We start from the raw sequence: 22,092 nt of genomic DNA, 5'->3' as shown, positions 1-22,092 counted from the left end.
CTGACTCATAGCATCACATTGAACATTTAGAGATGTGTTTGATTTAAGATGAAAGGTTTCCCAATGTGTCTCCCATGTGCTTGAGGAATTGTGACAGCTGTGTCAATTCTCCTCTCATTCCAGAACATGGGGATCGAGTGATTTGGACATTCTGAATTCTCCCTCCGTGTACCCGAACAAGAGGGGGAATGTGGCGACTCGGGGCTTTTCACAGTAACTTCATTGAAGTCTACTCGTGACAATAAGCCATTTTCATTCATTCATAAAGATTGTTATTATTAGACTGAGATTCCCCTCTTCCCACCCTGCTCAATTTTTACTTTGATCATCTGCGAGGACAGCTGCTCTGAAAACATAACTCTAAAATAGAAAAAACAAACAAAAAAAAGGACCAAACCACACATTACAGATGAACTGTGAAGAGGCGACTCAGTATAACCCAGGCAGAATTCAGCAAAGTAGAACAGAAAAACAAGGTCAATAAACCTTGCTGCCGGAGCGAGATACACATTTATTTCCATCGTGTTCTTGCTCGCTGCTTTTTGCAAATAAAATATCTCATATTGAAACCGGACATAGCGACTTCTTGTTTGAACAAAATAGCCTCCACAAAGAACAAAAAAAAAGAGCAAAAACTCAGCTTTATTATAGAAAAACACAAGACTTTGTCAGAAAACAGTCAACACAAATTTAGCAGGTGGCAAATTTCCTCATTCGCTCGCCCATCCTTCAGTGCGAATTCACGGTTTGGCTTAACCAAGCGTAGCATTCATTGCTGAACACATGTTCCGATAGTTGGAGAGTATCCAATAACATCTGGCCAGTAAAGTCAGGGTGTCTGCTGCCAATGGATGCTCAGGAGCTATTGGGGGGGATTTACGTTAGATGGGTTACATGGACCTTGTGCAAAGATGTGCCTTCCATGTAAAATAACCCACTACCGAAGAGCAGTGTGCGTGTGTGGTGTCCTACGCAGTCACATCCGATTTAAAATATCGAAAAGAACAAAATAACAAAATGCAACCTGTGGTACTTGCATCATCATCAATAACCCAGCGTATAGTATCTCCATTTCAATGCAGATTAACATCAACCCCAGCCTCCCCTACCCCGGCCACAACACCAGCTCTGATATAGTTGCTGATAGTTACAGAAAAACAAACTCCAGCATAACCTTCTGTCAAAAGTGTATGCCACCCACCCTCCCCGCTCCAAACTCTGGTCCAACGCTCCGACATTAGGTTCAAATATTCAGTCTAATGTCATCAGTCAGTTTTCCGTGCACTTGGCTACAGCCCTTAACCGAATTAGCTTGTACACAAAGGTCAGAGAGTATTACTTTCTTCAATTAGTCAAAGCTCAAGACATTCACCTGTAATTTAACCTCCTCAGTCATTATCCACAACATTAAACATCAAACAAGGTGCTATGTGGTGGTGAGTTCACAGACTCGGGTTTGAAGAGGTGATGCGGGGAATGTGAGGTAACCAGGGGCTGGAAGTATATTGCAAAAGTCTAATTAATACACAAAGAAATTGGGTGCATTAAACGGTAGCATGTTCTTTCATCACCGGCTAGTTTTGAAAGAGTCTTAATGCAGCTTGATAGACTCGGGTCACACACAGTGTCCCTTCCGTAAGTCGACAAACGGCACCTCAGATGAGGAAGATGATGTGATCTGACACCATGATCTGGTTGTCCTCTTGCATCTTGTCCAGGGCAGTCTGCACCTCCACATCGGAGAATGGCTCCGTGTTATCTTTGTTGATTGAGGTCATCAGAGTCTGCATCCCGAGGGACTGCGCATGCGCAGACTTGAAAGCATCCAACAGAGCAGCTTTGAATTCTTTCAACCTGCGCCAAGATTAAAGACAGGGTTAGAGCCACAGGAAGCATAGAGACCTTCATGGTAATCAAAGACCAGTCATCCAATCCAGACTCTTTCCCCCCCCCCCCCCCCCCCCCCCCCACCACCCAAAATCCTTGTGTTCTCATATTCACCAACTCAAGGTGCTGAAAGAGGAGCTCCATTGGACCCATCTTGTTCAGGTTCCAGCTGCCTAATGCTGAATTCTCAATTCAATTATTTCAGTATTACGCTCTGTGCACTATGATGTGATCATATGATCCCATAACTTGGACAGAGAAGGCCAGAGAGTAAGTCCCCTTTCTGACACGCTGGCAAAAGGACGCAGGCACAACAGAGTCTATAAGATCTGTAAAAGCGCCAATTTTATTTCTCTTGTCAGCTGTCTCCAATTTTCAATCTCTCCTCCCAGCTGACTTGTCCAAAGTTATATTCCCTCTGCAAGTAACCAATACCCTAACGAATCAACACGTTTAACTGGAGGTTACATTGGTCCCCAGTGTTCATTCATTCAGGCCGAGACAAACACCCTCCTGTTTAAGGTTAGGTTTTACCTGCCCGAGGCCACTCGGAATGGTCAAAGAATTGCAACAGTTTGTCAAAAACCGGTGGAAACGACAAGCCACTTCCAATCACTTAGCCATATTCCCAAACATCCGAGAAGCCAGCGCAAAATACTGTAAACCTAAAAAGCACAAAATTGCTCCATATTGTTCACAGTGGGGGGGGGGGGGAAACAGAATGGAGAGAAGTGACCGTGCATCCAGTGACTGCATTGCTCCAATCACAGCTATAAAGCGGGGAACGAGGTTTCAGCCCGCACGGAAGACTCACCTCTGATCACTCAGCACAGACTTCTTCACAGCTCCGTCACCGGTATCCATCCGCTCCTCTGCCTCCGGGGTCTTTGGAGTGCGGGGTGGGACTGAGAGGAGGGGGGTGGGGGGGGGAGAATAACATCAGATTGTTTTACCAACTTTGTTGCATACGGTCCCGCCTAAAGCAGATTCTTTTGTCATGTCTTAAATAACCGCTTCCCTGTTTGGGATGGTAACATACACACCGCTGCAGAGGCTTCAAGTTCCTCATCGGAGCTGCATCCGACAGGGTCTGCGGCACAGGGGGGGGGGGGGGGGGGGACCATACAGCCCACTGAACCTGCTCCGCCATTCAATACCACCAGGAAGCGTGGACTTTAACTCCACTTTTCTGTCCACTCCCCATATCTCCACTCCGAGACACCAAGAATCCACAACCCACTGAGGTTAAGAGAATTCCAGAGACCGGGTGAATCCTCCAAGGTTATCCCCTTACCCCAAGGCTGCGTCCCAGAGTTTTCCCTAGCCAAGGCAATTGTTCTCCTCTCTTTTAATCTTTCATGGGATGGTTGCCCATCCCTAACTGCCCTTGAACTGAGTGGCTTGCTGGGCCATTTCAGAGGGCAGTTTAAGAGTCAACCACAATTGGGGAGAGTCTGCCCAGACCGGGTAAGGACGGCAGATTTCCTTCCCTAAAGGACATTACTGAACCAGATGGGGGCTTACAACAGTCGGCGATGGTCGTCATGGTCACCATTACAGAGACTAGCTTTAAATCCCAGATTCATAATGGCGGTGCGATGGTTAGCACTGCTACTTCACAGCGCCAGGGACCCGGGTTCAATTCCGGCCTTGGATTACTGACCAACAATTGTTTGTGGGGGGGGGGGGGGGGGTACGGGCCCATGGTTCATAACGAGTTTGAAACATGTGGTCAGAGTTACATTATTGAAATTGGGCACCCATACTCCAGGGAAGAAACAGAAATCTTCAAACTCAAACACTCACGGTATCTCTTTCCTCCTTCTTATAAATTTAGAGTACCCAATTCATATTTTCCCAATTCAGGGGCAATTTAGCGTGTCCAATCCACCCGCCCTGCACATCTTTGGGTTGTGGGGGCGAAACCCACCCAAACATGGGGAGAATGTGCAAACTCCACACGGACAGTGACCCAGAGCCGGGATCGAACCTGGGACCTCGGACCCGTGAGGTGGCAGTGCTAACCACTGCGTCACCGTGCCACCCTCGGTCATGCTATCTCAAGTCTCAATTCATTAAAATGCTTCATGTGGGAAGGGGCATTAATAACCAGCGTAAACCTCAGACTCAGTTTTTGACTATCCTCCACTGCGCAGGAACACATTCTTTCTGTAGTTTCTTCATTCACATTCAGGATCCATTGCTGTGGCTCAATCTGATTTTATATAACTTTGCTACCACATTTATTAGTCAATCACCACTACTTAAGATATTGGTTATTATCTCAAAGTGGATTACTCAGATCTTCGATACTCATAAACCACTAATCCAACCGCTCAAAGTTTCAATGACCAACTGTCAGCTCACCTCTTGTGAAAACAAAACTGTGAACAGGAAGTCAGTCTGTCTCTCAGCAGTAAACCCACACACTGCCGTCTCCCCCAGACATACGCTGCACCAAGATCAATCTTTCACAAGAGCCCGAATACGGGGACTTACTATCTGGCGTCTCTCCCTCAGCATCACTGAAGTCGTAGGGGTCAAACTGCTCGCCCTCCTTCAGCTCCCGTCTCCGCTTCCGGCCTTTGCCGTCTTCAGTTTGAGCTTTTCGCCTATGGGGTGGGGGGGGGGGGGGGGGGAGAGAAGAGAGTGTCAACGCAATGGATCGCGAACAAGGAACGGTCCCCCCAGTCACTGTCCTCACCAACTGAGGTAAGGCAGTGGGTGGCGGTTATTAGAGAGATGAAAACATGGGCGTCGATCCTCAGGTGAACGATCACACGGAGCCTGCACCACCCTGAGAAACGGTCATTTTGTTAACATTTAGATTGCCGAGCGGGGAGTCAATGTTAAACTCAAGGCTGCCTTCACAGGGTAGCCTCTCCAGGAAGACCATCAGTTCCTGCACAATGCAGCAGCCGAGGACGGGAAACATTCTCATCAGTGACTGGGACACCCCGTCATTCACACACACACACAGGCACTCGCACCCTTACTTCTTCTTGCTGTCTCCATCCTCCTGGCTCATCTCTTCCTCCTCCGTTTCGACATCACTCTCCACTTTACGCTGTTTCTTCCCTTTCTCCAAAACCTAAACAAAACAAACTAACGTTAGAGCTCCGTGACTCGTTGGAAATGTTACAGCGGCGCCTGCTTTGCAGTCAGGCGTACGGCTGGGTAGACAGAATGTTCAGCCTGCTCCTGTTAACATGTAGCTGCATGGAGAGGAGAATAGTGTGGCCATTTCTCTAGCATGCTCACACGCAGCTCAAAGGTTCGATCCAGATCCTTCTTCCATAATGATGGCACGATGATGAAGCAGCACGTGCTGTTCCCAGACATGCGCCAACTCCCTCTATTGCCACATCACCTACTGATGAGCTGAACTTATTGGAACAGGATAACAAACTCTACTGGTGAGATTCTGACCATGTTCTATCTCCATGTGCTGCAAGAGTGCTGAATTTGGGTGCATTTGAGTGCTATAGTGAGAGTTTGGTGACATAAGAACATAAGAACATAAGAACTAGGAGCAGGAATCGGCCATCTGGCCCCTCGAGCCTGCTCCGCCATTCAATTAGATCATGGCTGATCTTTTGTGGACTCAGCTCCACTTTCCGGCCCGAACACCATAACCCTTAATCCCTTTATTCTTCAAAAAACTATCTTTCTTTACCTTAAAAACATGTAATGAAGGAGCCTCAACTGCTTCACTGGGCAAGGAATTCCATAGATTCACAACCCTTTGGATGAAGAAGTTCCTCCTAAACTCAGTCCTAAATCTACTTCCCCTTATTTTGAGGCTATGCCCCCTAGTTCTGCTGTCACCCGCCAGTGGAAACAACCTGCCCGCATCTATCCTATCTATTCCCTTCATAATTTTAAATGTTTCTATAAGATCCCCCCTCATCCTTCTAAATTCCAACGAGTACAGTCCCAGTCTACTCAACCTCTCCTCATAATCCAGCTCTGGGATTAACCTAGTGAATCTCCTCTGCACACCCTCCAGTGCCAGTGCGTCCTTTCTCAAGTAAGGAGACCAAAACTGAACACAATACTCCAGGTGTGGCCGCACTAACACCTTATACAATTGCAACATAACCTCCCTAGTCTTAAACTCCATCCCTCTAGCAATGAAGGACATTGACGGAGGGATAGTAAGGGTTTCTTTTCTATTTTTATCTAAAGTCTAGTCTTTTATTTAGTTAATTAACTTAAAAAATGCTGTTTGTTTGAGAAGAAAGTGAATTTTTAATCAGCTTTAAACAAAGGTTCTACTTGTAACTGCTTGCAGCTGGAGCTTGTTAATTAGTTAATTGGATTAGGCCAGTTTTCAGAGGCGAGAGTCACAGGATTAATCTAAGCTAGTTACAGTGCAGACTTTGTTTGCACTGGGTGCAAACCAGGGGCTGGTTTAGCTCACTAGGCTAAATCGCTGGCTTTTAAAGCAGACCAAGCAGGCCAGCAGCACGGTTCCATTCCCGTACCAGCCTCCCCGGACAGGCGCCGGAATGTGGCGACTAGGGGCTTTTCACAGTAACTTCATTGAAGCCTACTCGTGACAATAAGCGATTTTCATTTTTTCATTTGAGTGCTATAGTGAGAGTTTGGTGACAGAGAGAGTGCTGAATTTGGGTGCATTTGAGTGCTATAGAGAGAGTTTGGAGACTGAGGGAGTGCTGAATTTGGGAGCATTTGAGTGCTATAGTGAGAGTTTGGTGACTGAGGGAGTTAGGTGAGGAGGGAGTAAGGTGCTCCTTTTCATTTCATTTCCCACATTTCCTCAAAGAGCATGAAGGGAGCCAGGAGTTTACAGAGTGCAGCTGACTGGGAGCAGAGTCGGAGGGCAGAGTTCCAGTTGATCCACAGTGCAGCTATATTCTGTAAAGTAAGAGGGGATGGAGGCTAGGGCAGTTGCATGCTCTTCCTGTAGGATGTGGGTGGTGAGGGATACCACCGGTGTCCCCGCTGACTATACCTGCTGGAAGTGCACCCAACTCCAGCTCCTCAGAGACCGTGTTAGGGAACTGGAGCTGGAGCTGGATGAACTTCAGATCATCCGGGAGGCAGTGGGGGTAATTGAGAAGAGTTACAGGGAGGTCGCCACACCCAAGGTTCAGGATAAGACTAGCTGGGTTACAGTCAGGGGAAAGAAAACTAACAGGAAGAAAGTGCAGGGATCCCTCGTGGCCGTTTCCCTTCAAAACAAGTATACCATTTTGGATGCTGTTGGGGGGTATGATCTACCAGGGGAAGGCCCCAGCGGCCAGGTCTCTGGCACTGAGTCTGGCTCTGGGGCTCAGAAGGGAAGGGGGGAGCATAGAAAAGCAATAGTGACAGGAGACTCAATGATTAGGGGAATAGATAGGAGATTCAGTGGTGGCGAGCGAGACTCCCGGAAGGTATGTTGCCTCCCAGGTGCCAGGGATGTCTCGGATCATGTCTTCAGGATCCTTAAGGGGGAGGGTGAGCATCCAGAAGTCGTGGTGCACATTGGTATCAACGACGTAGGTAGGAAAAGGGGTGTGGATGTAATAAACGAGTTTAGGGAGTTAGGCTGGAAGTTAAAAGCCAGGACAGACAGAGTTGTCATCTCCGGTTTGTTGCCGGTGCCACGTGATAGCGAGGCTAGGAATAGGGAGAGTGCAGTTGAACACGTGGCTGCAGGAATGGTGTAGGAGGGAGGGCTTCAGATATTTGGATAATTGGGAGTGCATTCTGGGGAAGGTGGGACCTGTACAAGCAGGACGGTTGCATCTGAACCAGAGGGGCACCAATATCCTGGGAGGGAGGTTTTCTAGTACTCCGGGAGGGTTTAAACTAATTTGGCAGGGGAATGGGAACCGGATCTGTAGTCCAGCAACTAAGGTAGCCGATATTCAGGACGCCAAAGCACGTAGTGACGCAGCGGGGAAGGTAACACTGATAAAGGAGAGTACTTGCAGGCACAGAGATGGGTTGAAGTGTATATACTTCAACGCAAGAAGCATCAGGAATTAGGTGGGTGAACTTAAGGCATGGATCGGTACTTGGGACTACGATGTGGTGGCCATCACAGAAACTTGGATAGAAGAGGGGCAGAAATAGTTGTTGGAGGTCCCTGGCTATAGATGTTTCAATAAGATTAGGTAGGGTGGTAAAAGAGGTGGTGGGGTTGCATTATTAATTAGAGATAGTATAACAGCTGCAGAAAGCAGTTCGAGGAGGATCTGCCTACTGAGGTAGTATGGGTTGAAGTCAGAAATAGGAAAGGCGCAGTCACCTTGTTGGGAGTTTTCTATAGGCCCCCCAATAGCAGCAGAGATGTGGAGGAACAGATTGGAAAACAGATTTTGGAAAGGTGCAGAAGTCACAGGGCAGCAATCATGGGTGACTTCAACTTCCCAAACATTGAGTGGAAACTCTTTAGATCAAATAGTTTGGATGGGGTGGTGTTTGTGCAGTGTGTCCAGGAAGCTTTTCTAACACAGCATGTAGATTGTCCGACCAGAGGGGAGGCCATATTGGATTTGGTAATGAACCAGGGCAAGTGATAGATTTGTTAGTGGGGGTGCATTTTGGAGATAGTGACCACAATTCTGTGACTTTCACTTTAGTAATGGAGAGGGATAGGTGCGTGCAACAGGGCAAGGTTTACAATTGGGGGAAGGGTAAATACGATGCTGTCAGACAAGAACTGAAGTGCATAAGTTGGGAACATAGGCTGTCAGGGAAGGACACAATTGAAATGTGGAACTTGTTCAATGAACAGATACTACGTGTCCTTGATATGTATGTCCCTGTCAGGCAGGGAAGAGATGGTCGAGTGAGGAAACCACGGTTGAACAGAGAGGTTGAATGTCTTGTTAAGAGAAAGAAGGATACTTATGTAAGGCTGAGGAAACAAGGTTCAGACAGGGCGCTTGAGGGATACAAGAGGGCCAGGGGGGAACTGAAGAAAGGGATTAGGAGAGCTAAGAGAGGGCATGAAAAATCTTTGGCGGGTAGAATCAAGGAAAACCCCAACGCCTTTTACACATGTGAGAAATATAAGAATGACTAGAGTGAGGTAGGTCCGATCAAGGACAGTAGCGGGAGATTGTGTATTGAGTCTGAAGAGATAGGAGAGGTCTTGAACAAGTACTTTTCTTCAGTATTTACGAATGAGAGGGGCCATATTGTTGAAGAAAACAGTGTGAAACAGACTGGTAAGCTCGAGGAGATACTTGCTGTGAAGGAAGATGTGTTGGGCACTTTGAAAAACTTGAGGATAGACAAGTCCCCCGGGCCTGACGGGATATATCCAAGGATTCTATGGGAAGCAAGAGATGAAATTGCACAGCCGTTGAAAATGATCTTTTCGTCCTCGCTGTCAACAGGGGTGGTACCAGGGGATTGGAGAGTGGCAAATGTCGTGCCCCTGTTCAAAAAAGGGAATAGGGATAACCCTGGGAATTACAGGCCAGTTAGTCTTATTTCAGTGGTAGGTAAAGTAGTGGAAAGGGTAGAGGGTTAGGATTTCTGAGCATCTGGAAAGACACTGCTTGATTAGGGATAGTCAGCACGGATTTGTGAGGGGTAGGTCTTGCCTCACAAGTCTTATTGAATTCTTTGAGGAGGTGACCAAGCACGTGGATGAAGGTAAAGCAGTGGATGTGGTGTACATGGATTTTAATAAGGCATTTGATAAAGTTCCCCATGGTAGGCTTATGCAGAAAGTAAGGAGGCATGGGATAGTGGGGAATTTGGCCAGTTGGATAACAAACTGGCTAACTGATAGAAGTCAGAGAGTGGTGGTGGATGGCAAATATTCAGCATGGAGCCCAGTTACCAGTGGCGTACCAGCAGGGATCAGTTCTGGGTCCTCTGCTGTTTGTGATTTTCATTAATGACTTGGATGAGAGAGTTGAAGGGTGGGTCAGTAAAATTGCAGACGATACGAAGATTGGTGGAGTTGTGGATAGTGAGGAGGGCTGTTGTCAGCTGCAAAGAGACATAGATAGGATGCAGAGCTGGGCTGAGAAGTGGCAGATGGAGTTTAACCCTGACAAGTGTGAGGTTGTCCATTTTGGAAGGACAAATCTGAATGCGGAATACAGGGTTAATGTTAGGGTTCTTGGCAATGTGGAGGAGCAGAGAGATCTTGGGTCTATGTTCATAGTTCTTTGAAAGTTGCCACTCAAGTGGATAGAGCTGTGAAGAAGGCCTATGGTGTGCTAGCGTTCATTAGCAGAGGGAGCGAATTTAAGAGCCGTTAGGTGATGATGCAGCTGTACAAAACCTTGGTACGGCCACATTTGAAGTAGTGTGTGCAGTGCTGGTCGCCTCATTTTAGGAAGGATGTGGAAGCTTTGGAAAAGGTGCAAAGGAGATTTACCAGGATGTTGCCTGGAATGGAGAGTAGGTCTTACGAGGAAAGGTTGAGGGCGCTCGGCCTTTACTCATTAGAACAGAGAAGGTTGAGGGGCGACTTGGTAGAGGTTTATAAGATGATCAGGGGAATAGATAGACAGTCAGAGACTTTTCCCCCAGGTGGAACAAACCATTCCAAGGGGACATAAATTTAAGGTGAATGGTGGAAGATATAGGGAGGATGTCAGAGATAGGTTCTTTAACCAGAGAGTAGTGGGGACATGGAATACACTGCCCGTGGAAGTAGTTGAGTCGGAAACATGAGGGACCTTCAAGCGGCTATTGGATAGGTACATGGATTAGGGTAGAATGATGGGGTGTAGATTCATTTGTTCTTAATCTCGGACAAAAGTTCGGCACAACATCTATGTTCTAAGAATAAACCCCAATGCTTCTGTATTTTCAGCTACCATCTTTACAAAGAAACGTAGAGCTACTTAGAAGCCCAAAAAATCGACCCCCCATCCCCCCCCAACAGTGGTTTTGGAACAGGCATGTCTGACTGAGGTGGGAGGTCTGATAGAAACATTGGGCCGGTGCAGAGTCCCAGAAGTTGAAAATTTCCAGTGGAACCAGGGTGCCCAACCATCCCGGACTTCAGGGACTGTCTTTGTAATTGCCATTTCCGCCCTGGGAAAAAGCCTCCAACTGTTCACCCTATCTATACCCCCCATCATTTTATAAACTTCTATCGGGTCGCCCCTCAGCCTCCGTCTCTCGAGGGAGAACAATCCCAGTTTATTCAATCTCTCCTCATAGCTAATACCCTCCATACCAGGCAACATCCTGGTAAACCTTTTGTGCACTCTGTCCATAGCCTCCACGTCCTTCTGGTAGTACGGTGACCAGAATTGGACTCAGTATCCCATATGCGGCGTAACTAAATTTCTATGGGTTGGGGGCTTGTCCCGCATGCGTGCGGCATGCCGGGGCATCGCACGACGCCGGCAGTATCAGACATGGTCAGTTAGAAGCCCACCCACTCCCACGGCACCACCACCCCCTGCCTTCGGCCAAGAGCCCCTATTTTACTCACCCGCAGTTAGTCACCTTGGGTAGAACCTGCGAGGGTAGGAATTTCCTAGTCTGGGAATCTCCTCCGGCAGATGCAAGATACTCCGATTTCAACCCAATATCACAAACTCTGACAACGGGAACCAGTGTTTGAAAAGATAAATCAGAGATTTAAACTTGGGGTGATGCTGATAATGGATGGCTGGACACAGACAGACAGCCTCTTGGGATTCCATTGACAAACAGAAATAGAACCATCGGCAACTTTAACCTCAGAGACGGGGCTTAAATCATTAGAGAAAGGTCATTGTTGATCACGTGATCTCAAGACTCACTCACACGACATGTACGTGAACCTCAAACTGTGTCAGTGAGAGGAAAAGCAGAGTGTGAGCATTTATAGGTCGCAGATTGCTTCACTTGGCAATTGTACCGAGAGATGTTAACTCAGTAAATGTACACGTGAAGAGTATTTACCCGTTTTGACTGCAGTGTCTCTACTGAAATGAATGCACATGATTGGACTAGAGTCCCTTAGCATTAGATTATAATAGGTCCAGTTACTGACTGCCGTTCAAGAAGATCACGGCCGGTCTGATCTTGGCCTCAACTCCACCCTGCAGTCTGTTTTCGAGCTATATGTTATCAGCACAGTCGGAGACATAAAGGCCCCAGTAACTGTGGAGCGCACGGTTGGTCTGTGCTACCTGCCCGCACACCTCATTCTCACCTTCTTGAAATACGCGAACTGGACCAGCTCAGTTGCCGCTTCGGAATCTTGCAGGTCGATGGTCTTGCTCATGCGAGCTTTGGCATGAGCCGTGGACAGCCTGATCAAGGTTTCCAGAGTCCGGGCTGTGACAGGTGAAGTCTGAAGGGGTGTTGGGGGGGGTGGGGGAGGAGGAGGAAAACACAACTCATTACAATATCCTCAACTAGATGAAGAATCATCATTAAATCAGTGCAGGAGCGACTTCCCCAATGAGCACAAGCTCACCACTGTCTAGCACAGGCCGAATATTTAAGCGGGGGCGGTTAGGTTAGATGGAGAGGAGGAAAATAAATGTGCTGACATTTAACTTTGAAACCATTCACCTTTTAAGTAGAATGGGAACAAAGCAGCTTCGTAACCACAGTTCTTTAGAAGGGCGGCTTGTACCCGACCTTCAAGTGGTGAAACTCAAGATTGCTGTCACCAATCTGTTACTGGCGCAGATGTAATGACAGACGAGCAGGGGCAGCTGTCCCAATGCCAGTTAACACCAACGCAGATGGCTCAGGATCCGTACCCCATGCTCCATCACCCATTTGGCCCCCAGTGCAAGCAGCCCATGCCCAAACAGCACGGTAGCATTGTGGATATAGCACAAATGCTTCACAGCGCCAGGTTCCCAGGTTCGATTTCCCGCTGGGTCACTGTCTGTGTGGAGTCTGCACATCCTCCCCGTGTGTGCGTGGGTTTCCTCCGGGTGCTCCGGTTTCCTCCCACAGTCCAAAGATGTGCAGGTTAGGTGGATTGGCCATGATAAATTGCCCTCAGAATCCAAATTGCCCCTTAGTGTTATGGGGATATGGTGGAGGTATGGGCTTGGGTCGGGTGCTCTTTCCAAGAGCCAGTGCAGACTCGATGGGCCGAATGGCCTCCTTCTGCACTGTAAATTCTATGAAATTCTATGAAACATCTGGCTGTGCAGTCAGGATGTGCTGTGACCCCATGAAGCATGAATAGGCAATGTGTGACTGAATGGTCACCTGCAACACCATAAGACATAGAAGCAGAATTAGGCCACTCGGCCCATCAGTTCTACTCCTTCATTCAATCATGGCTGATATTTTCTCATTCCCATTCTCCTGCCTTCTCCCCATAACCCCTGATCCCCTTATTAATCAAGAACCTATCTATCTCTATCTTAAAGACACTCAGTGATTTGGCCTCCGCAGCCTTCTGCGGCAAAGAGTTCCACAGATACACCATCCTCTGGCTGAAGACATTCCTCCTCGTCTCTGTTTTAAAGGATCGTCCCTTTAGTCTGACATTGTGACCTTTGCTTCTAGTTATTCCTCCAAGCGGAAACATCCTCTCCACGTCCACTCTATCCAGGCCTCGCAGTGTCCTGTAAGCTTCAATAAGATCCCCCCTCATCCTTCTAAACTCCAACGAGTACAGACCCAGAGTCCTCAACTGTTCCTCATACGACAAGTTCTTCATTCCAGGGATCATTCTTGTGAACCTCCTCTGGACCCTTTCCAAGGCCCCAGCACATCCTTCCTTAGATACGGTGCCCAAAACTGCTCTCCGTGCTCCAAATGGGGTCTGGCCAGAGCCTTATACAGCCTCAAAATTACATCCCTGGTCTTGTATTCTAGCCCACTTGACATGAATGCTAACATTGCATTTGCCTTCCTAACTGCCGACTGAACCTGCACGTTAACCTTAAGGGAATTGTGCACAAGGACACCCAAGTCGTTTTGTGCTTCTGATTTCCTAAGCATTTCCCCATTTAGAAAATAGTCTATGCCTCCATTCCTTTCTCCAAAGTGCATAACCTCACACTTTTCCACATTGTATTCCATCTGATGCATGTAGAAATTGTACAGCAGTTATCATGCGGGACTTTAATCTACACGTCGATTGGTTTAACCAGGTCGGTCAAGGCAGCCTTGAGGAGGAGTTTACAGAATTAATCAGCGATAATTTCATCGAACGGCACGTAATATACCCTACGAGGGAACAAGTGGTTCTAGATCTGGTCCTGTGTTATGAGACAGGATTGATTAATGATCTCTTGTTTGGGATCCTCTCGGAAGGAGCGATCACAATATGGTGGAATTTAAAATCAGATGGAGGGCGAGAAGGTAAAATCAAACACTAGTTTTTTGTGCTTAAACAAAGGAGATTACAATGGGATGAGAGAAGAACTAGCTAAGGTAGACTGGGAGCAAAGACTTTATGGTGAAACAGTTGAGAAACAGTGGAGAACCTTCCAAGCGATTTTTCACAGTGCTCAGCAAAGGTTTATACCAACAAAAAGGAAGGATGGTAAAAAGAGGGAAAATCGACCGTGGATATCTAAGGAAATAAGGGAGAGTATCAAATTGAAGGAAAAAGCATGCAAAGTGGCAAAGATTAGTGGGAGACTAGAGGACTGGGAAATTTTTAGGGGGCAATAGAAAGCTACTAAAAAAGCTATAAAGAAGAGTAAGATAGATTATGAGAGTAAGCTTGGTCAGAATATAAAAACAAGACAGTAAAAGTTTCTACAAATATATAAAACAAAAAAAGTGGCTAAGGTAAATATTGGTCCTTTAGAGGATGAGAAGGGAGTTTTAATAATGGCAGATGAGGAAATGGCTGAGGAACTGAACAGATTTTTTGGGTCGGTCTTCACAGTGGAAGACAAAAATAACATACCAGTGACTGATAGAAATGAGGCTATGACAGATGAGGATCTTGAGAGGATTGTTATCACTAAGGAGGTAGTGATGGGCAAGCTAATGGGGCTAAAGGTAGACAAGTCTCCTGGCCCTGATGGAATGCATCCCAGAGTGCTAAAAGAGATGGCTAGGGAAACTGCAAATGCACTAGTGATAATTTACCAAAATTCACTAGACTCTGGGGTGGTCCCATCAGATTGGAAATTAGCAAACGTGACACCACTGTTTAAAAAGGAGGTCGGCAGAAAGCGGGTAATTATAGGCCAGTGAGCTTAACTTCGGTAGGAGGGAAGATGCTGGAATCTATCATCAAGGAAGAAATAGCGAGGCTTCTGGATAGAAATTGTCCCATTGGGCAGACGCAGCATGGGTTCATAAAGGGAAGGTCGTGCCTAACTAATTTAGTGGAATTTTTTGAGGACATTACCAATGCGGTAGATAACGGGGAGCCAATGGATGTGGTATATCTGGATTTCCAGTAAAACTTTTGACAAGGTGCCACACAAAAGGTTGCTGCATAAGATAAAGATGCATGGCATTAAGGGTAAAGTAGGAGCATGGATAGAGGATTGGTTAATTAATAGAAAGCAAAGAGTGGGGATTAATGGATGTTTCCCTGGTTGGCAATCAGTAGCTCGTGGTGTCTCTCAGGGATCAGTGTTGGGCCCACAATTTACATAAAATATTAAAACATGCTGCTGCGCAGACAGACCTGGGTGTGCTGGTGCACGAGTCGCAAAAAGTTGGTTTACAGGTGCAACAGGTGATTAAGAAGGCAAATGGAGTTTTGTCCTTCATTGCCAGAGGGATGGAGTCTAAGACTAGAAATGAAATGAAAATCGCTTATTGTCACGTGTAGGCTTCAATGAAGTTACTGTGAAAAGCCCCTAGTCGCCACATTCCGGCGTCTGTTCGGGGAGGCTGTTACGGGAATCGAACCGTGCTGCTGGTCTGCTTTCAAAGCCAGCGATTTAGCCCTGTGCTAAACAGCCCCGGAACTAGGGAGGTTATGCTGCAATTGTAGAAGGTGTTAGTGAGGCCACACCTCAAGGATATACTGGCACTGGAGGGTGTGCAGAGGAGATTCACTAGGTTAATCCCAGAGCTGAAGGGGTTGGATTACGAGGAGAGGTTGAGTAGACTGGGACTGTACTCGCTGGAATTTAGAAGGATGCGGGGTGGGGGGGGGGGGGGGGGGGGGGGGGGGGGGGGGGGGGGGGGAATCTTATAGAAACATATAAAATTATGAAGGGAATAGATAGGATAGATGCGGGCAGGTTGTTTCCACTGGCGGGTGACAGCAGAACTAGGGGACATAGCCTCAAAATAAGGGGAAGTAGATTTAGGACTGAGTTTAGGAGGAACGTCTTCACCCAAGCGTTGTGAATCTATGGAATTCCTTGCCCAGTGAAGCAATTGAGGCTCCTTCATTAAATGTTTTTAAGATAGATAGTTTTTTGAAGAATAAAGGGATTAAGGGTTATGGTGTTCGGGCCGGAAAGTGGAGCTGAGTCCACAAAAGATCAGCCATGATCTCATTGAATGTCGGAGCAGACTCGAGGGCCCAGATGGCAGACTCCTGCTCCTAGTTCTTGTGTTCTTATCTGCCAATTCTTTGCCCACTCTCCTAGCCTGTCCAAATCCTTCTGAAGCCCCCCTGCTTCCTCAATGCTATCTGCCCTCTACAGATCTTTATATTATCTGCAAACGTAGCAACAGTGCCTTCAATTCCTTCTTCCAGATCATTAATGTATATTGTGAAAAGTTGTGGTCCCAGCACAGACCCCTGAGGCACACCACTGGTCACCGGCTGCCATCCTGAAAAAGACCCCTTTATCCCCACTCTCTGCCTTCTGCCAGTCAGCCAATCCTCTATCCATGCCAGGATCTTACCCGTAACACCATGGGCTCTTAACCTATTAAACGATTGTGTGAATATAAACTAAAATATATCCTAAGCGTGCTTGTAAATTCACCTGCATGTGAAATGTTACAGAAATGATTTGCAAAAAGGTAATGATTTAAAAGAAACCAGAAGTGCACAAACCCGAGCGACATCGGAACTCATCTGATCCTGGCTGCGAAGGCTGGAGTACTCCTCCGCAATGTGATTCGCTGCCTCAGACGTGAGCGCAGGTTTGACAATCTTTGCTACGTGGATGTACTTGCGCATGAACTCCATACTGACAATCTTCTCTCTGCAGCACAAGACAATTAGAAGGGTTATTTAGTTATCCAAGCAGATTAGGTTTATAATTTTAATAATCGTTATTGTCACAAGTCTGCTTACCCGAACACTGCAATGAAGTTACTGTGAAAAGCACAGGCACTGTGCACTGGCGATGGGAGCAACAATGAAGAGAAAATGTTCACTGCCCATCTCTAGTTGCCAGGGGCATCACAAGTGACCAGTCTGGGGCCGGATCACATCAAGCTGGCAGCTTCCTTGATTTGAATCAGTCAGGGAATTTTAGAACAATATGGTAACTCTTTCACGGTTACACTCTTCGAGTGCCAGCTCAGGAGAATAGACACAATAGGACTTTTTTTCTCCGGGGGGGGTGGAGGATATGTGTAAAAATTGTTCTGGGGTGGGTGGGGTGCAATCATACCCACATGTTCTGGTTGTGTCCTCAACTTATACGCCCCTGGGCGTCCTTCTGGATCTAGCATGAATGAATGAAAATTGCTTATTGTCACGAGTAGGCTTCGAATGAAGTTACTGTGAAAAGCCCCTAGTCGCCACATTCCGGCGCCTGTTCAGGGAGGCTGTTACGGGAATCGAACCGTGCTGCTGGCTTGCTTTCAAAGCCAGTGATTTAGCCCAGTGAGCTAAACAGCCCCTGGCATGGACCCCAGAGATCAATTTGTCTTCTTCGCGTGAGACTGATCCATTAGTAGCCCCTTCCAGCCAGCTACCGTCATTGGTGTATTCATTCAGTCCAGGTGGAAACTCGGTTAATGACCCCCGAATCCCTACTTTCACCAAGCAGGCAGCTACTTTGAATCATTTCTAACTGGGTGTCAATTACTTATTCTGAAGCAAGGCTCGGGTGACCAGACAACCCGAGAGAGTTGGCAGCCAGTCAATGTTGTAGTAACCCACTGCCCAGAACGCAAGGTGACTCAGCCTGCCCTGCGGGTCCAGAGGATGTATAATTACCTATTCTGCAGTTTACAATCTGATAAGTAGATGCAGACTGTGCTTCTATTGAAACCACAGTGCAGATTAGTGGCTTAGCTGCCACTGCTGCAGACAACACTAAATGCAGAGGAAGTCTCAGCACCTGTACCCAAATTAATCATCCAACACAAATTAATTAACCTTCCTGCTCTCTTCAAGTGATGCAAGATGTAATTAAATGTCAAACGAGAGCATCGACAACCCAGTAATGTTCCCAAAACTTTAATACGCATCAACATTACCGATTAAGGGGCGGCATGGTGGCAGAGTGGTTAGTACCGCTGCCTCGCAGCATCAGGGACCCGGGTTCAATTCTGGTCTGTGTGGAGTCTGCACCTCCTCTCCGCGTCTGCGTGGGTGGGTTTTCTCTGGGTGCTCCGGTTTCTCCCACAGTCCAACAGTGCAGGTGGATTGGCCATGATCAACGGGGATAAAACAGGGGAGTGGGCCTAGATTAGGGAGCTCTTTCAGGGGGTTGGTGCAGTCCCGATGGGCTGAACGGCCTCCTTCTGCACTGTAGGGATTCTATGGATTCTACCGGTGGATAAAAATCACTGAAACTCTTTTAACGTCGAGTAAATCAGCTGGAATGTCAGTCAGTAAAACAAAATTCTTTACTGCGGACAAAGGGAGAAACATTATATTCTCTCATTTCAAGAGGATAGACGCGGTAATTAGAGGCAAGTTGGTCAATCAGTTTCTGGCAAACTCCAAGATAAATGAGCATTAGAACTGCATGGGTTAGTCAAGGATAGCACAGGAACGTTAAAGGCAAATGTGTTTGCCAAGTGCACGCATATGTTTTAACTGGGAACTGACTAGAATAAGGGAATGTTGTAGATGTGAAATACATGGATTTTTTGTAAAGAGGATGTTCAATACGCTATCACAAAGAGGCCGGTTCCCAAAACTGAAGCAAACGTAAATGTTTGTTGGTGGCCAATGAATAGGGTGAGGGCAAAATGGACGTTAACCAGGTTCAAAAGATAGAACATGAACACACAGTGCAGAAGGAGGCCATTTGGCCCATCGAGTCTGCACCGACCCACTTCAGCCCTCACTTCCACCCTATCCTCGTCACCTAATAACCCCTTCGACCCATTTTGGACGCCAAGGGCAATTTTAGCATGTTCAATCCACCGAATCTTCACGTCTTTGGACTGTGGGAGGAAACCGGAACACCCGGAGGAAACCCACGCAGACACGGGGGGGGGGCCGTGCAGATTCCGCACAGACAGTGACCCAGCGGGGAATCGAACCTGAGACCTTGGCGCTGTGAAGCCACAGTGCTAACCACTGTGCTACCATGCTGCCCAAGGAGTCGGGGTGCAAGTACAAAAATGGGAGTACAGGGAATAGCAACTCCAAAGCAAATGGAACTTAATTGGCAATCCTGATCATTTACATAATACTGGAGCAGCAAGAATACCTGGAAAATTTATTTAGACTTTATTTGGTGGGGGGAACGACGAGAGAGAAAACACTTTGAATTTGCTCTGGAAGAAGCTTCAATACCACTGAATATGCTCAGTTACATCACTGAGTTCCAGGAAGCTTTCCTATTGCATCATATCACCCCACAATCACACTCCATCCACTACCTTAACCACTGTAACCTCTGTGGGCAACATTATCCAGCATGAGACATCACCGAGCCAAGACAGGGCAAGAGCACCAAATCTGTACTTGTGAATTTTCTTCCTGTGAACTGCCAAGTAGGATTCCCTCTGCCACCCCTCCCCTCGCCTTCAGCATTCTTTACCAAAGGGACTATTTAATTGCCCTTCCAAAATACATCACAGGGAAGGTAATAGAAATCCAGCAGAATGTAAAACAGGGTGTTCCTTGAAGTTGGCACTTTTAGTTGCTGCCATTGCAAAGTGAAAAACCATTGACCAGAATCAGAGGCACAGACACACAGGCGCACACAGAGACCAGACAAAGATACAGAAAATGCTACAGCAGTGATAGGATATGCTTTGAAGTGTGAAAAATAGATGCAGAATTAAAACTGAAACATTCAGAAATGAGTGATGTAGCCAAGGGGTATAGTTATTAAAAACCAGCAAGATTTTTTTTACAGCCTTGTTTATCGGGCAAAGTCATATCAGTCACTGAATGATTTCACTGCTTGGCAGGCAAAAGTAGCACACCAAGGTTCCACAGACCAGATGAATAAGCTGTTAATAGTTTGGGCATTGGTTAAGGGGTGAATGTCAACCAGGGACTCAATTCTGCCAGTGTCTCGGCGCTGAACTGGGAGGGTCAGCACTGGAGTAGAACCGGGTTTGAATTCACAAACTTGATACACTGAGACGCCCGAGAAATTAAAGCCAATTTTACTGAAAAGGGTTAGCGTTTTCTGCAAGAAAAATAAATATTGCCTTTGGCAGGTAGGAGAACAGCAAGGGCACAAATTTAATCGGAAGAGATTAGAAACTTGTCTGCAAGTCATGTGGTTGGATTAGTTCTACCACAAGCTATTAATTACTCAAACAGTTAAAATTACTTTCACAATCAGACACTTGAACAGTGAGTGGGCCCAGACTCTGTAAATTCTGAAGAATATTAATATCAAAATGGGCTGTTTCTCAGCTGTAATATTCTATAATTCGAGACAATGGCTACCCTCATTAAAACATAGGAACTAGGAGCAGGAGAACTTTCGGCCCTTTGAGTCTACTCCGCCATTCAACATGATCATGGCCAATCCTCTATCTCAACTCCATATTCCCGCACTCTCCCCATTTGACACCTTTAGAGTCTCAAAATCTGTTTCCTTGTTAAATATGTTCAGTGACTCGGCCTCCACAGCCCCACGTGCTAGAGAATTCCACAGGGTCACCATGCCCCGAGTGAAGATGTTTCTTCTCATCTCAGTCCCCGATACCATGGCCCCTCGTTCTGGACCCTCCAACCGGTATGTCCAGCCCCGTCACTATTTTATACATTTCAATCAGATCCCCTTCTCATTCTTCCAAATTCCGATCGACCCAATCGCTCCTCACACCACAATCCTGCCATCCCAGGAATCAGTCTGGTGAACCTTCGCTACACTCCCTCACTGGCAAGTTTATCCATTCTTAGATACGGAGATCAAAACTGCACACGATACTCCAGGTGTGATCTCACCGAGGCCCTGTACAGCTGCAGTAAGACATCCTTACTCCTGTACTCGAGTCTTCTCGCAGTGAAGACCAACTACCATTTGCCTTCCTAACTGCTTGCTGGACCTGCCCGCTTGCTTTAAGTGACTGGTGTACAAGGAAGCCAGGTCCCTTTGTACGTTAACGTTTCCCAATCCTCACCATTTAAATAATACTCTGCCATTCCGTTTCTCCGTCCGAAATGGATAATTTCAAATTTAGCGCCGCATAGTCCACCTCATGTGGCTTAACATTAGGTTCAGTTAAGTGTTCCAGACCAGCCACCTCTACCATCTGGAAGGAGAAGAGCAGCAGATACCTGGGAACCCCACCACCTGGAGGTTCCCCTCCAAGTCATTCACCAACCTGACTTGGAAATATATCGCCGTTCCTTCACTGTCACTGTAGCAATCATCCTGGAACTCCCTCCCTAACAGCACAGTGGATGTACCTACACCCCAGGGACTGCAGCGATTCAAGGCGGCAACTTACCCCCACCCAAGGGTAATTAGGGATGGACTAACCAGCGATACCCACGCCCCTTGAATGAATAAAACCCCGATCAGATCCAGTGCGCAGGTGGTAATTTTATCTCGCTCAAACGAATGAAGCAAAAGCTTCCTGAAATCTGCTCTTACCTGGGTGACTAGCACACTCATCAATACCAACCAACTCCAAGCAAACAGAGTCTAAAGTTGCAATGTCGTCTCACTGGCCTTGACTACGCCTTGTGTCGGGACGTGCGAGTGCTGTGATGGTGCATGGGATGATTATAATTACAAATATATTTATAGAACAGTGCAAATGAGGTTCCATCCTGTGCTGCTGCCCTTCAGTGTCAGATACAGAAGGTTTAAGTGGAAAATCCTAACCTAATAATAATCTTTACTATTGTCACAAGTAGGCTTACCGAAACAGTGCAATGAAGTTACTGTGAAAAGCCCCTAGTCACCACACTCTGGCCCCTGTTCGGGTACACAGAGGGAGAATTCACAATGTCCAATTCACCCAACAAGCACGTCCTTCGGGACTTGT

The 22,092-nt window shown here is 46.9% G+C and overlaps 1 protein-coding gene across 1 annotated transcript in view; it reads right to left on the bottom strand.

Moving 5' to 3' along the window:
* Positions 1–617: 617 nt before the first annotated feature.
* The window catches only part of mcm3 (minichromosome maintenance complex component 3), a 46,984-nt gene continuing 25,509 nt past the window's right edge, over positions 618–22,092 (bottom strand). Inside the window, exons 12-17 of the mRNA XM_038817520.1 lie at positions 16,775–16,925; positions 12,023–12,163; positions 4,884–4,978; positions 4,387–4,499; positions 2,702–2,792; positions 618–1,854 (exon numbers count right to left, since the gene is read on the bottom strand). Coding sequence (XP_038673448.1) covers positions 1,656–1,854; positions 2,702–2,792; positions 4,387–4,499; positions 4,884–4,978; positions 12,023–12,163; positions 16,775–16,925 — 790 coding nt within the window. The 3' untranslated portion in view covers positions 618–1,655. The remainder of the gene's footprint in view (positions 1,855–2,701; positions 2,793–4,386; positions 4,500–4,883; positions 4,979–12,022; positions 12,164–16,774; positions 16,926–22,092) is intronic.

The sequence above is a fragment of the Scyliorhinus canicula genome, chromosome 1, assembly GCF_902713615.1.
Source record: "Scyliorhinus canicula chromosome 1, sScyCan1.1, whole genome shotgun sequence".
Taxonomy (NCBI): Eukaryota; Metazoa; Chordata; class Chondrichthyes; order Carcharhiniformes; family Scyliorhinidae; genus Scyliorhinus; species Scyliorhinus canicula.
This window is presented reverse-complemented; position numbering and strand designations above follow the sequence as displayed.